We start from the raw sequence: 16,144 nt of genomic DNA, 5'->3' as shown, positions 1-16,144 counted from the left end.
CAAAGCCCAAGGATCTGTAGGGAAATAACACAGGTCCTGGGGCTCTGCACAGAGATGCCATACTTTGCAGTGCTCTGCCTGCTGTGTTCTGTCTCAGGGAGGCTCCTGCACAAGCCGTGCCACTGACCATACCAGATCAGCCCCTCCACACACACTCCATTTTAGAGGCCCATGAAATTGGAGCGGATGCACAGAGCATTGATATCTGCCAGCTCCTGTGGTTAACCCGGAGCCCTGCTCCTAGTGATCCCGTCCTTTACGGGTGTTGAGCAGGGACTTGCATAGGGCGAATGCTGCAGAGACATTGCTCCCTTTCATGTCATTGTTTCCCCAATTTTAGACCCTTCCTCAAACAGAACTGATGGGTACAAAGAACCGATTGTCTTCCAGATCCAGTGGACCCTGTATGTGTTGTGTTTATTGTTATCCCTGGTTGCTCTGCAGGAGGTGCAATAAAGTTTGGGAGAGTACGTCTTGTATTTAAAAATATGGATAAAATCCCACTTTTGAAGAGCTGGTTGGAGCTGCCTGAGTGCTTTCTATAATATACTCTTCTGCTTTCAATTTGTAAAGGCAAACTTGAAAATCTAGAATGCAGCCATTCTAGTGCCAAGCTTACATTTCTCCCCCTCTCAGATGATTCAGTGGTGAAAGACACAGGCAGCTAGGATTAACCCTCACCCAGCCAATGTGACTCTATAGATATTTCCAGTATCATGGTTTACTTTATAGTGGATTTTAATGCAGTCAGTAGTAAAGCCAATGGGGATCTTGTGTGAAGTCGGGTTGCAGGTTCAGTCCCAGAATTGTTAATGAATCTAGACCCACAGAAGTACCTCAATGTGACAATGCAACGGTGTCTTTATGGTTTACTGAATGAGCCAGATTAGATCATTTGTGTTATCATGACTGACGCATCCACTTCTTGGTTCACTTTGTTTCTTTGTGAGTATGAGTTTAAAAGCCTGGGCTCTTTTGTTGGAAATATTCATTCCTTTTCTAGAAGGGTTTATAGACGAAACATCTGCTTTTCAGAATATACACAAAGCATTTCAAATTCCATGGATATTAACTTTGTTTTGGGGGTTTTTTGCCAGACTATCTGATTAACCAACTCAGTTTTCACAATTAATGTTTCCCTTGAAACATTATCTAGACAAAAGCTGCTATTCAGCAATAAAATGCAAAAGAACAAATACCATTGGGTAATTCTGCTTTGCAAAGGAAAGCACAGAACAGCAGCTGGAAACAATAAGTGGAAGCCTGCCTAGCTGCTCTACATGGCCACTGATAATAATATGGGGAACTGAAGAGAAAGAAGCCACTTTCAGGGACCAGAACTACCAGTGACAATGGAGGTGACAAATGCCAAAGGGAGAGGAATTTCCAAGAGACAAGGGAATGAGGCAGCTGGGCAGTATGTCCAGGGAGAAAAGGACTAGGTGGCCAAGCAGTGTGTCAGGGCAGAAGGGAACCAAATGGCAAGACAGCATGTGCAGGGATGAAGGAGGAGAAAAACCCCAGGAAGCAGATAAATGTTTCCTGGAAAATAGGATGAGAGAGGCACAGAGTGGAGCGGGTGTCACAGGGAAGTGATGTGATTGCAAATAAGAAGGGGTAGACAAGATCATGAATGGCAGGCATGCAATCCATGAGATAATGTCCTCTCAAGACCTGGTCCACAGTATGAAGAAGTTTGAGAACCTGAGATATAGATTAATGCCTAATCTCCCTTTGCTTTGAAAAATAATTCATAGCAGTATGAGAAGAAGAAGTAATTATCTCTCTCTAAACCATACACCAGGGATCGGCAACCTTTGGCATGCGGTCCGCCAGGGTAAGCCCCCTGGCGGGCCAGGCCAGTTTGTTTACCTGCCGCGTCTGCAGGTTCGGCTGATCGCGGCTCCCACTGGCCGTGGTTCACCACTCCAGGCCAATGGGGGCTGCAGGAAGCAGTGTGGGCCAAAGGATGTGCTGGCCGCCCTTCCCGCAGCCCCCATTGGCCTGGAGCGGTGAACCACGGCCCATGGGAGCCGCGATCGGCCGAACCTGTGCATGCAGCAGGTAAACAAACCAGCCCGGCCCGCCAGGGGGCTTACCCTGGTGGGCTGCATGCCAAACGTTGCCAATCCCTGCCATACACATTTGGAGGTTTTCCCCACACACATCCTTTGCTTAACAGTGTTGCAGTTACTCTTTCCCCCAAACCACCAGAGGCATTTGTCTCGCTCCTCTGCAGTCTGAATGCCTTCAGAAACAGGTCCTTGGGTGCTATCCTCCATGTCTGACTGGTTCTTAAAGTCACTCTACAAGGAGTTCTTCCAGCTGAATATTTAAACAGGAAACAACTGCGAAATAAATGCATTTTGGCCTCAGGTAAGGTGCTTTTGAAATCTGTGCTTGGGCAACTACCAGTTAAAAAACAGGGACTGCCAGATTGGCTGGAGCTTTTGACAATGACGCATGTGGCCGGGCTGCTTTTTACCATGCATTTTCCATGAACAATGCTAACTTAGAGGCCTGCAGGTCCTTTCTTTTAATGCTTCTTTCATAAGGGAAAGTTAAATCAGCTCAGCTGCAGGTGAAACAGATTAAAATAACAGGTGAGATGCGGCCAGGGAGCATTCAAAACCCCAACAATTTAGATAGGGATCTAAGTAACATGGTGTTACTGAAGAGGAGGGACAGTCCTGTGGCTCAGGCGTCAGACTAGGACTCAAGTGGTGTGAACTGAGTCCTTGGCTCTGCCACTGTCTTCCTGTGTGACCTTGGGCAAGTCATTTAACCTCTTTGTGCCTTATTTCCCACTCTTCAACTTGTGTTCCTTTCTCTGAGCCTTCAGGCACAGGCACTGTACAGACAGCCCCTGCTCTGAAAAACTAAGCTTTTCAGGGCAGGGGCTGTCTGTTCAGTGACTGGCACAATGGGACTCTGGTGTTGGTTGGGTCTTCCAGATGTTACTGTAACACAAAAAAATAATAGAAATAAACATGGTCTAGCTATATTAAAATATTTCCCCTTTTCACTAGTTTAGGGAAATCAGAAAGACAGTAATGTAGCACACCAGGTATTGTGGGGACCACAGAAATCTGCAAGAAATATCAGTCAAATCTGATAATCTATTTATATTTTAATAGCTAGGATCTCAGCTGAGGCCCTGGATCCAAATAGCCTGAAACTCTGGTGGTGATGATTAGAGAAAATCCAAATCTGGATCTGGTTCTGAATTATGCATTTCTTCCCCAGGCCTGATTCTCCCTCTCACACTCATGTAAATGAGAAGTACTCTCATTTAAATCAGTGGAGCTACGCCAGTCTACAAATGCTCTAAGAATAAGATCCCAATCTCTATGATGGGCAAAATTATTATAAATCCTCAAATTCCAATTATCTAGAATTCTGTGAAGGGAAAGATGGTTTCTAAACTCTTGATCCAGATAAAAATTGAGTATGCTTGAGCCAGTAAGCCCATTGCTAATACGCCACTTGAAACTTATGGTAAAGGTGTATTTCTTCTATACCTGCTTGTAAACTGGTGCCCTCTCTTCCCAGCCCAGATAAGTAGTCAAGTCACTCATGGTCCCTTCTCCTCAGGGACCCTTTTGTAGGAACTTATAGAAAACCCAAAACAAAACAAAAACAGTAGTAGCAAAGGCAGCAGCTACCTTCAACTGCCCTGTCCCCACCGAGTTCTCCATACCTGTGGGCAGGGCTTCAGCTCACACCCAGCTGTTTTTCCCCCTTGCCACCTTCCAGGCAGCCCTTTATGTTTTCCCCGCTTCCTCTAATAGGTCAGGGTTAATTGACTGCTGCCTTAACCCCTTAGGGTCTGGGCTAAGAAATGCCCTTGTACCCTGTTACTCTCTCTCTCACACACACACACACACACACATACCCCAAGAGTGTGGCAGAGAGCAGACCGTCCTTCGTGCAGAAAAATACCTGTGGTCCCTGGGCTGTCCCAGGCCTAAGGTTCACCAGAGAAGAAAATGGCTGCAGGGCCAGATGCCAATGTGTAAGTCTGGCATTGTAATCGTTCATAGCCTGTAACCATTTGAGGGGCACATGGTCCATGATCAGGATGAAGGACACTCCCGGAGGCAGTATCACAACAACTCCATCGGCCACTTAACAGCAAAGCTTTTTCTAACCCTGAATACTTCTTCTCCTGAGGGAGAAGCTTTCTACTGAGATATACGATGGGGTGTTCTCCATCTTCCACCACCTGCATGGAACCACCTTAAGGAGGCATGTGTTTGTAGTATGAATTCTTTGGTAAAATCCAGGCTCAGCAGCACCAGTTTGCTGCAGAAGATGTGCCTGAGTGTGCCAAATGCACCTATGTAGCCTGAAGCCAACTTATCCTTCAGGAGGTCCATGGGGGCGGTGAGGAGTGGGAAACCCAGGGACAGACCACATATAGTATCTTGTTAACCCCCAAAACGAGTTGACCTGCCTTTTGGTGGTTGGGAATTGGGCACTCTAACAGGGCTGTTCCCTTGCTGGCTAAGGGTCAGATTCGTCCATTCCCCAGGGCGCATGCTAAGTATTTTGTTTCGGCACAACCCACCTTTCACTTTGCAGAGCTAGTGTTAGGCCTGCCTCCCTTTGAGACTGCAGGACAGTGGCGATCCACTTGAGGTGATGTTCCCTAATGCTACAATAGACAACAATGTAATTGAGATAGGCCTCTGAGCACCGCCGGTGGGGCTGCAGTACCCTATCCATTAACCACTGGAAAGTGACGGGAGCCCCCACAGCGTCTAAATGAGAGAGTTCAAAACTGAGAGAGGCTAAAAAGGGTGGCAAAGGCTGTCTCATCTTTAGACTCTGGTGCCAGTAGCCTTTTATAAGATCTAGTATGGTTATTAAGCAGGCCCTACCCAGCCTTTCCAGCATCTCATATATTCTGGGCATGGGATATGTTCTGAACCTCTACACGACATTAACCTCTCTAAGATTAATACAAAAGGGAACACACTTGTCAGGTTTGGCTACTAAATCAATCAATGGGGCCACTAAATCAATGGGGCCACCCCATTCACTTGGTGACTCCTTGACTAACCCTACATCCGGAATTTTCCTTTCTGTACTTAACATCTGGGATAATTTGTGTGTGGTGCTCAGTGAGGTGCGTCCTCCCAGGCTTGATGGTGATGATGTCGTAAAGGCTCTGGATTAGCTTGCGGGCTTGATCTCTGGATGGTGAGGTTGTCTCCCAGAGTTACAGCAGGACAGACCCCACCTCTGGTATTTGAGGGCCTTAGTCTAGTTCCTGTGGACTGGGTGGATAAACATGGCCTTTCAGACATTCCAGGGCTTCAGTAAGTTCACATGGTCCATCTGGATGCCCTGTCTCTTTCCAGCTAGCCAAATCTCATAATCTTTCCCCACCCAGCACTATCTCAAAGGGGCCCTGCCATTTAGCCAGCAATTTGCTCTTGGCGCTAGGTAGCAATACCAGGGCTGGGTCCCAAGGCTGATAAACCCTCTGCCTCGCAATGCTCTTGTAATACTGCTCCTGTGTGGGCGTCACAGCCTGTACATTTCTGCTTCGCAAAGGCCCTCGTTAACTACAGTCTCAGAAGATTCAGGACATATTGGACGGCATTCTCAGCCTTAGTCCCCTTGATCTTGCCAGGCTCCCTACACAAGGAACAGAACTCCATGGGGCGGCCTTCCATATAGCCACTTGAAAGGAAAGAACCCCGTAGAAGACTGGGACACCCCCCTGACAGCAAACATGAGCTGTGGCAGTACTCTGTCCCCATTGTGGGATTCGGCTGTGATGAATTTGCACAGTATTCCCTTTAGGGGCCGGTTACAACACTCCACCAACCCTCCTGTTTGGAGCCGGCAGACTGAGGTTCTTATGGACTTTGTTAAGTAGGGAGCAAACTTCATGCAGTAGCCTTAACATGAAGGTGGTGCCTTAATCAGTCAGCATCACCCTGGGGATGCCTACCTGAGAGAACGCCTTTAGCAACTCATCTGCAACCATTTGGGCTGACACTGACTGCAGGGGAATGGCTTTAGGGTACCAGCTGGTGTTGTCCAAGATAAATAAATAATATATAGCAGCACGCCCTGGCCATAGGCTCAAGGGGCCGGATTAAATCTACCCCAGTGCAGTCAAATGATATATCTACCAGGGAAGGAGGAACCAAGGGGGCCCTTTGAATAGATTGGGGACTCACCAGCTGGCATTCAGGACAAGAGGTGCAGTAGTCATGGAATCATAGAATCAAGAGTCCTTAACCTCTTGACATATCTCTAGCCAAAAGAAATGAGCCCATACCCATTTCTGGTTTGGTTTGGTTTTTCACGCCTAAGTGACCAGACCAAGGTATTTTGTGGGCCAGCCTGAGGAGCTGGGAACCAGCAGTTGTGACTGGCATATCCCAGTTTGGACTCTTTGACCACCTGAATCAGAACATCTCCCTCAAGTTCAAAGTGTGGGTACTGTGTATCCTATACCTCATGCACCAGGGTCCTGTTCACCCTGGCCAGATGCCCATACAAACGGCTAAACACTCCATCATTTTGGTGTTCTTGAACAAAGTCACTGGAGTTGGTGAGAGACTAATTTTCCATCAACAGGATCACCAAAGGTAATAACCCTTGTGTGGATCTATCAGGGTGTCCAAATTACTCTGTGTCACTGTGCTCTTCTATATTTGTTGCACTGGCTCTGGATCAGGATCTGTAGGGCCCCTGGGACCCTGAGTTGCCCTAGCCTGTTGTATCTGGAAGTCTGACCTCTGCAGGGTTACCTACAGGGCATTTGACCCACAGTGGGTGGCAGTGGATTTATGGGCCCACCTCCACAGATCTTATGTGGTAGTACAGTTTGCTTCTGGGCAAGATGGCGCTCCTTATGTGTTTTCTGCATTGGGGTAGTCAGGATCAGCAAAGTCAGCAAAGTCAGGATCAGCAAAGAGGAAGCTCTTCCTAAGCAGTATATCAGCCTCCTCCTATGGGCTGGGATCCAGGCAGGGTCCTGTAGCAGGCCCATTACCGGTCCCCAGACCTGACCCAGCACCACTGGATATGGCAATTCTTTTGACTCAGCCACCACCAACTTTGCAGCTCTCCTGTTTATGGGCAGCTTAAGTTGGATAGTGGGATACGGTTGGAAATACCCATAAATACAACCTATCAGCAATACCCCCCCATCCAATCCTTGGGAAATTGGGTCCCAATAGCTGCTCATGGAAAAATGTCTGGCCAGAGCTGGAGTCAACCAATCCCATTGACTGTAATGGGGATAACTAGAGCACTGAGCTCCCTGAGGAGTGCTGAGGTCTTGGAGGAGCAGGCTATGACATAGTCACATTCCATAAGGGTGCAGAAGCTGTAGCCATGGCCATCCTGCCCACAGCTGAAGCAGATTTGAGCTCCTTCCTGTCCCTCAGGTTGTACCAGTACCCCTCTGGTCAGTATTGGTCATCAGCAAGGAAGCAGATTCTGCAGCTCCTGTCTGCTCCCCTTCTCTCACCGGCCCCTTTAATCCCCACCCAATTTACCCTTTGGGGACCATTGCCCCCAAAGGAGGAGTAGTCTCCAGTGGGGGGGGGTGGCTGTCCCAACCCACAGAACAGCCTTCCCATGACCCTCTCAAATCCCTGCATTGTCTCCTCTTTCATGACACCAACACCTTGCAGGGGGAAGCCAATGGACCCACTTCTCCTGATTCAGGTCAGACAGGTGACCCACAGTCTAGTTCAGCCTCCAAAGAGTTCTCAACCAAACGCACTGCGGTCTCCAGTTTGGCTGCCCCATGCCAGTAAATCCACTCCTGGGGTCCTAGTAAGCACAACATGACAGAACTACTTGAGTGCCACCAGCTCGATGATTTCCCTGGGGAACTCAGATTCTGGCCTGAGCCACCAGCAGCCAAAGTCTAGGAGGCATTGTGCAGCAGCCCAGGGGTGAGAGCCCAGGGTGAAGGCTTCAGCCTGGAACCGTGGGTAGTACCTCTCCACAATGAGACCCAGCTGGTCCAAAATAGCAGCCTAAGGGCTCTATAATCCCTGACCATAGTGCAGTCTTAGGCCCTGAGCCTCCTGTCAGATAGGGGGCCAACTGGAGGGACAATTGCCCCTGGGGCCACTGGTGTGCCAGGGCCAGCCACTAAAATATCTCCAAGTACCGTTCCCGATCATCTTCCGGCCCCATCTTGGTCAGGGCCCCTTCCCCTCTCACGTCTCTACGGACTATGCATCTACCTCTACTCCTTGGACTCCAAGGGATCCCTGGTTCACAAGACAGAGAATGATCTGCTGCAGTTGGTCCATAAATCGCTGGAACTGGAGTTGCTGCTTCTGCTTCACATGCCATTGGAGATGGGATTCCTTTTCCATTTTGGCAGCACTGGTGTTCAGTTTCAAGCCAGATCAGCTGCCCACATTCTCTACCATATGTGATCTGGTGTCATGTTTTCCCAGCCCAAATAAACAGTCAGATGGCCAGTCAATCAGTCCCGGTCCCTTCTCCTCAGCGACCCATTTATGGGAACTCATAAAAAGTTCAAATCAACACAATAGTAGCAAACCAAGACAACAGCCACACTCAACGTTCAGCAGTCCCTCCAGCTCTAAAAACCTGTGGGCACGGGTGCAGCTCACACCCAGCTATTTTCCCCGCTTGCTGTCTCCAAGGCAGCCCTTTATATTTCATATGTTTCCTCTAATAGGTCAGGGTTAACTGGCTGCTGCCCAAAACCTATAGGATCTGGGCTAACAAGTGCCCTTGTACCGGGTCACAATGCATAATTCAAAAATGCATGACCCAACGTTGTATAAACATTCAGAGGAAAACGTTGTCACCGGGCTGAAGTCATGCTTGAAAAATTTCATCAGAAAAGGATCTGTTCAGAAATTAAGATTTCACCATAAGGGAACTTCCCCATATAGTTTGTAGTTTCTAGTCCTACTTTCTTGTGAAATATAAACCAGAATATATTACTATTTATATTATTGAATCTATACCATACATTATATGGGATGTCTACTGTGGCTGGGTTAATACTGATGGGGAACTATTGGGCCAAATTCTCCTCCTAGTTATAGTGGTATAAATCCAGCATAACTCAAATGAATCAATGAAAAACCTCCAAATTTGAACATGTGTAACCAAGACCAGAATTTGGCCCATTAACTTAGGTATGTCTAAGTTCATAACTTTAGTGTTAGTTTTGCATTAGCGTTTGTTTTGGCATGATTTCATCTGAGTGTGTGTATGTGTGTAGATATAGACATCAAGGGAAAAGTAGTTTTAGAAATATCTAAGGCAGATAAATCAATATTCACGTGTACTATAGTACATTCAGTCACACACAGAGATAGGGCCTTTTCCAAAGACTATGGAAGGCAATGATTTTCATGGGCTTTTGATTAGGTCCATAGAGAAATACATGTTTTGAAAACATTTTTATAGAGATAAAATATTATTCCAAAAACATTTGGTTTTACTGGCCTTCTCTGGCCTGCAAAGGGTCATCGGGTGTGGGTGAGAGTGTTTTTGATCTCAGGGGCAAAGTCAAATTGGCCATGGCTGTCCAAGTTTATTATTTAACTATAAGCTTTCTGGAGTGTGACGGGCACAGGCAATCACGCTATGCTTAGCCCAGCTGGACAAGGTTATCTGTAGGATGTGTCTGGCATATTGTTAATAGGGAGATACCTGAATATGGATTTGTGGGGGAGGTTTTCATTGAAAGTTAGTGGGATCTGGATGCCTAAATGTCCTTTATACCTTTGGAAATCTCCTGCTTAGGGGCCTAACAACTTTAGGTATTTTATATCACAAATTGTGGTAACAATATCTAACACAATTCTGCCCTTTAACCACTAGGTGGCACTAGAGACAGCTGCGAAGATAGCAGTTACATTTTCTTCAAATAGAAAAGGAGGACTTGTGGCACCTTAGAGACTAACCAATTTATCTGAGCATAAGCTTCCGTGAGCTACAGCTCTGTCCGATGAAGTGAGCTGTAGCTCACGAAAGCTTATGCTCAGATAAATTGGTTAGTCTCTAAGGTGCCACAAGTACTCCCTTTCTTTTTGCGAATATAGACTAACACGGCTGTTACTCTGAAACCTTTCTTCAAATAGACATACACAAAGACTCCTTCCTATCCACCTAAATATTGTATATATTCTCAGCACTAGCCCTAGGTATTTGGATGAGCAAAGTGATTTGCTATAGGCAAATTGCAAAATGTATGCCCCTCACAGCTCACCTGCACTCATAAATAAACATTTAGGATGGGATTTTCAGAAGTGTTCAGCATTGCCCTAACTCTGTTCCCATGGAAGGAGCTGTTAAAGCTCCCATTTACTTCATTGGGAGCAGAGTTAGGACAATGCTGAGAACTTTTGAGTACCCCATTCTTAGTAAACCTATTATCTTCATTAATTTGCTCCCTAAAGCTTTATTGCTTACAGTGTCTCAATAGCAGAGCTGGCCCAATCTAAGAGGAAATCGTCCACTTTTAGTATTTTCAGCCATGTGATTGCAGACTGCCTCTGTTTCGTTTTTATTTTTCCTGACACTAATGACAAAGTGATGTATTCCAGTTCCCAGTGAAATATACCATTTCACTGGCATTAGGGCATTATCCATGACCCTCTGGGAAACAGGCTGTGTGCCAGAATGGAATCCCATCCTCTCAACTCCCTGTCTTGTTCTTGGTCCGGATTATAATAATAATACTCTTATATAGATCTGTATCATTATCCCCAATTTACAGATGGGGAAATGGAGGCACAGGGAGGCAAAGTGACTTGCTCAAAGTCACACATAAGACCAGGGGCAGAGCCAGGGATGGAACCCAGATCTCTGGAATTCCAGGATAATGCTCCTCTCCTTTGCCAGTGGCAGATGCAACTCCCTCACACTCACTTCCATGGGGAACTGAAACCATCTTACTTTGGACCCACTGGCCAGTTCCTTTTCTGTTTCTAACACCCATCTGCATTGCCCTACTCAGGGCTGGTGTATAGCCTAGATCTCCACATGCAGGGTGTGCACTATCTGTGAGCCTGACTAAAACTACCTTTCCTTTCTACTCAGAAAGGTGGCAATTCTGTTGCAGTGAAGGCATTTTGCAAGCCTGTGCTGCCAGTTGAATTTTATCTTTATGTATTGTGCTTGCCCATGGTGAAGTCAATGGCAAAACTCCAAGTGACTTTGTAGGATCTGATTATGCTCCAATTAAAGAAACTGTGTACTGTACCCTATATAGTCTCTTCCCATAACTAGCTCTGAATATTCTGTGGTACTTATCTTTGAGCAACATGATACAAAAATAAACCCCTTCAGTCTATGGTAGACCTCACGTTGAAGTTTGTGAAAGCTGCACTGACAGATTGTATGCACCATTGCCCAAGAATTGTAGTCTGCCATTTCAGCCTCAAAATAGAGTCTATGGATTATATTTAAAAACTGAAATTATAGCTGAACTTCTGTGGGTAACATTTAGGTCAATTTCAGGTTAACTTCCTTCCTCCCCTGACAAATTCCCAGTTATAAAACAAAATATAATGTCTTTTATAAACCATTTTAAATTGGAATCTACTGGACATAATTTCCTCTCCCTTACCTTTGGCTTTTCTTTGGTGTAACTCTTGGTTCCACTAGAATTACCTTGTATTTATGCCCATGTACATAAAATCAGAATTAAGCTAATTTAAAAAAACAAAACAAAAAATGTTGTATACATTTTTTTAAAGGCTACTAAAGTTTTTCAGCAATGGTTAGTTTTAAGTGTAACTTTAGTTACTGAAATAAAAGATTTCAATTCATTTTAACCAAGTGCTCCTATATAAATCTAGCCTTTATTCCAGTGTGTGTAAAAGTGTCTATCAAATCAATCTATCCAAACTTTGTATGGGTTATAACATGCTAAAATCTACAGCTATCCAGCACACTAAGCTCCTAATGAAATTCATTTGGACTAAATAAAAGTTCCTTTGGACTTAATAAGTAACCAAAAAGTAAATGTGAGAAGAAGATTTTCATAAGCACAAAAACACACACCAGGTCGAAAGTTCATCTTCAGCAATCTGAGGCTCACTTTCTGAGAAAGAAAGGCCAGAAAGAGGGAGAATCTTCTGTGTTCCCCAAAGCAGGAGTTAGAGGATCCTATATAGGGTGGCCAGACGTCCTGATATTATCAGGACTATCCCAATATTGGGAGCTTTATCTTATATAAGCAACTGTACCCCCCTCCTGAAAAAAAAAGGGATCCCAATTTTTCACATTTGCTATCTGGTCAGCCTAGTCCCATAGACTGTAATTTTGTAAGTACTTCAACAAAGAGACACAGCCACACATCTCTACAAAATGCTGATGGGGAAACATTTTACATCCACCCCCATCAGAGATTTGTTCCTCTACCACAAAGCAACACAGTTGGCTTCCTTCTCATTCATGCTTAGACCATAAACACGTTACTAGCATTGCAAGTCTGTGTGTCCTTCCGAAGAGCAATCCGATCCCCCCATCTGGAGGGGGGCCGAGAACATTGTTCATTTCTCCCTCCCTCAGCCTGAAGTTTGCTCCCTTTCTGTTTTCCTCCAGAGGCAGAGCTGGGGGAAAGGAATGAAGGGGCGCTTGTTAGTTTTTAGCCTTACCTAAGGTTTCCTGGCCTGGTTCACAGCGTGGGGCAGGCTCAGTGACCCTCACCAGGGCACCAAGAAACAGCAGGAGCCTCAGAAGCATGCTGGAGCGCCTCGGTGTGCGGTCAGAATAGTGATGTGGCACTGGCTGCTGGAGGAGTTTCTCCACTTTGAGCCTCCGCGCCGCGCGCTCTCCCTCTCTCGCCAAGCTGCAATGGAAATTAGTGCAATGCAAGTGCATGCCCACCTCTTACAGGATATACGGTCCAGGAATCATATTACAGTTGGCCTTAGTGTTTTGAAAGCCAAGGGTTTTAAGACCGAAGGCGGGAGAAGCCCCTCTCCCCTGGTAGGCTGGCGTTGGGTTTTGTTAAAAGCTTCAGGGGGGTCCCCACAAGAACCCAGCCGCCTGCTCCTGGAGTCCCTGGCCCCTCCCGCGTGTTTGCTCTTTGTACAGCCGAGACCCCCAGGGAACTGAGAACTTCCTTCAAGTGTGTGTGACATTAGAACTTGCTGAAACTGACTGACTGTAGCTGCCTGGGAAGGCACCAGTTAAAACAGAGAGGAAACACAGTCGGCTCCTGTCCTGTAACTATCTCCCCACAAATGACACTTCACGTGCTAGACTCATGACACATTTAAAGCAGAATGCACATTAAACAATGCAGAGCCTTGATGTGGTTACCTATGAGAACGGCCAAAGTGGATCAGACCAATGGTCCATCTAGCCCAATATCTAGGGTGACCATATTTCCCCAAAAGGAAAAAAGGACACCACCTGGGGCTAGCCCAAGGGCCCCCTTCGCCCCAGTGCGGAACTAGCCTGAACCCTGCATCACCCCTGCACAGGGCTGGCATCAGTCCCTGGCCTGAGCACCCCTGCCCCCATGCAGGGCTGGCCTGAGATGCCCCCCCCCCCACACACACACACACGTGGGGCTGGCATCTCCCCCCGCCTACCACTCAAGTTCCTCTGCACCCTGCTGGGGTGCTTTTTTGGCAAAACTGGGCATTTGTGCTGTTTGCTCTTGCCAGTTGATGATCAGTTAGCAAGAGCAAATGGGACAAATGCCCGGCTTCGCCAAAGCTGTTGAGACGGCCCGGACAGGGCTTTGAAAAAGGACTGTCCTGGCCAAAATAGGACCCATGGTCACCCTACCAGTATCCTGTCTTCCAACAGCGGCTAGTGCCAGATGCTTCAGAGACAATGAACAGAACAGGGCAATTATAAAGTGATCCATCCCCTGTGACTTAGTCCTAGGTGCTGGAAATCAGAAGTTTAGGGACACCCAGAGCAGACAGTTGTGTCTGTGGCTACCTTGCCTAATAGGCTTTGATAGACCTATCCTCAATGAATTTATCTAATTCTTTTTTGAGCCCACCTATAATTTTGGCCTTCACAACATCCCCTGACAATGAGTTCCACATGTTGACTGTGTGTTGTCTGAAGAAGTGCTTCTTTATATTTGTTTTAAACCCGATCCTTATTAATTTCATTGAGTGACCCCTGGTTCTTGTGTTATACAAAGGGGTAAAAAACACTTTCTTATTCACTTTCTCCATGCCATTTCTTCAATGCAGCTAGCATGCAAAGCTATAAAATAGTGACCTACTTCCCTCTACTCACATCCCTCATGCATATACTGTTTTGCTTAATATATAGGCCACTTTACATTTTTTTAAAAGGTCAATGGATGTTTAATAGGAATATTTCATGTCTATTTTTTCCAGAAGCTAAAATGTACCTTATGTATTTACACTGACCATGAATAAACATAAGCTGGGAACTAGAAGAAGGTTTCTAACTATCAGTGGAGTGAGGTTATGGCACAGCCTTCCCATAGCAGGAGTGGAGGAGTGGAATTTGATAAATTTATGAACAGGATTATATGATGGGGTTGCCTATGATAGCAAGGGACTGGACTCAATGACCCAGGAAGGCCCTTCCTGGCCTATGTCCCTATGTTCCCATCTTAAAAAGTTTACATTAGAAAAATACATAGGGCCATATTCTCAGCTCGTGAAAAGTAGTGTAATGTCATTAAAGTGGAATGGACCACTTCCAATTTATAACAGCCAATAGCTCAAATGTAAGTTATGGGTTTGATGGAGAAAGTATTGGATGAAGGTCTGTTCAGTTAAGTTAGATAGGCTATATGGGCTAAAGGGTTAACATAACAAAGTCACTGTTCAACGTTAAACAGTGTTAAACAAGGTCCTGGGTCTGGTATACAGAGACCTCATGTTTAATTCCATGGCAAATACACCATTAAAAATCCTTTTAACCTTTTATCACAGATGCAAAAAAGAAAGAAAAACAATGAAAGGGTTTGAAATATAAAGTGTTCAGTAAGGCTTTCATTTTAACAACATTTCCTGTTCCCTTTCCCTTAGCTGGAGAGAGTTTTAGCAGGAACAATCTGGTCTCAGAGATGGTTTTACAGATGGTAATAACTGTCCTTTTGGGTAAAAGAGAAGAAATGAGTTGAGATGGGCTGGAGTTGTTGTTGCTGCTGTTTTTAAAGTATGACCCTATTTCATCCCAGGTGTGTTTAGGATTCAGCCAGAGCCAGTAGGGGTGGCGATGTTGTCTGGGGCCCTCTCTCTGGCCCAGTCTGGTCAGGATATCCCTCAGGCTTAGGACAAAGAAATTCCAGAGTCCCAGGAGCCAGTGGGGGTGGCATTCATGATGGTGAAGCTCGTTCTGGTAGCCTTTGTCTGTTCTTCCAATTGTTCTCAAAGTCTCTTTCCTTAAGGACCCACCAGGAGATTGGTGGGTGGAATAGCCCATTCCCTGGTTATTTAGCCCACCATTTAGGTCTAATATTCAACACACCAATTTTGGTTCATTAATTTCCAGTTCCACATCTTCTGTTTTTACCAAGCATGATTTTAACACAGTCCTTTAGTTATATCAGCAGGCCTTTTTGTTTAGACTAATTCACTTTTTCTGTCTGCTTTACATACCTTTTCCCATTAACATTTATTGTTCTATGTTATTGTGACATTTTATGAACTTTTACATACTTTTTACAGTTGATCTTACAGTTAGGGTTAATTTGTCAGCCCAATTATCAAAACAGTTCTATGGCCTGTTTTCTGCAGATCAGCCTAGCTGATCATAATGGTCCCTTCTGGCCTTAGAAGCTAATAATGTATAACTTCTAAAACAGTGGTTCTCAACCAGGAGTATGCATACCCCTAGGGGTACACAGAGGTCTTCCAGTGGGTACATCAACTCATTTAGATATTTGCCTAGTTTTACAACAGGCTACATAAAAAGCACTAGCAAAGTCAGTACAAACTAAAATTTCATACAATGACTTGTTTATAGTGCTCTCTATATTATACACTGAAATATAAGTACAATATTTATATTCCAATTGATTTATTTTATAATTATATAGTAAAAATGAGAAAGTAAGCAATTTTTCAGTTAGAGTGTGCTGTGACACTTTTGCATTTTTATGTCTGACTTTGTAAGCAAGTGGATTTTAAGTGGGGATACGCAAGACAAATCA

General features: G+C 45.3%; 1 protein-coding gene across 3 annotated transcripts in view; it reads right to left on the bottom strand.

Annotated features, from left to right (window-relative positions):
- CPZ (carboxypeptidase Z) overlaps positions 1 to 12,887 on the bottom strand; it is a 65,767-nt gene extending 52,880 nt beyond the window's left edge. Inside the window, exon 1 of one of the 3 annotated variants that reach the window (XM_073342631.2) lies at positions 12,639 to 12,887. In XM_073342631.2, the coding sequence (XP_073198732.1) occupies positions 12,639 to 12,864 (226 nt within the window). In that variant the 5' untranslated portion in view covers positions 12,865 to 12,887. The remainder of the gene's footprint in view (positions 1 to 12,638) is intronic. The other 2 variants (XM_073342632.2, XM_073342630.2) reach the window with 2 other exon arrangements.
- Positions 12,888 to 16,144: the final 3,257 nt, after the last annotated feature.

Source organism: Lepidochelys kempii, chromosome 4 (genome assembly GCF_965140285.1).
Source record: "Lepidochelys kempii isolate rLepKem1 chromosome 4, rLepKem1.hap1, whole genome shotgun sequence".
In the NCBI taxonomy this organism is placed as follows: domain Eukaryota; kingdom Metazoa; phylum Chordata; order Testudines; family Cheloniidae; genus Lepidochelys; species Lepidochelys kempii.
This window is presented reverse-complemented; position numbering and strand designations above follow the sequence as displayed.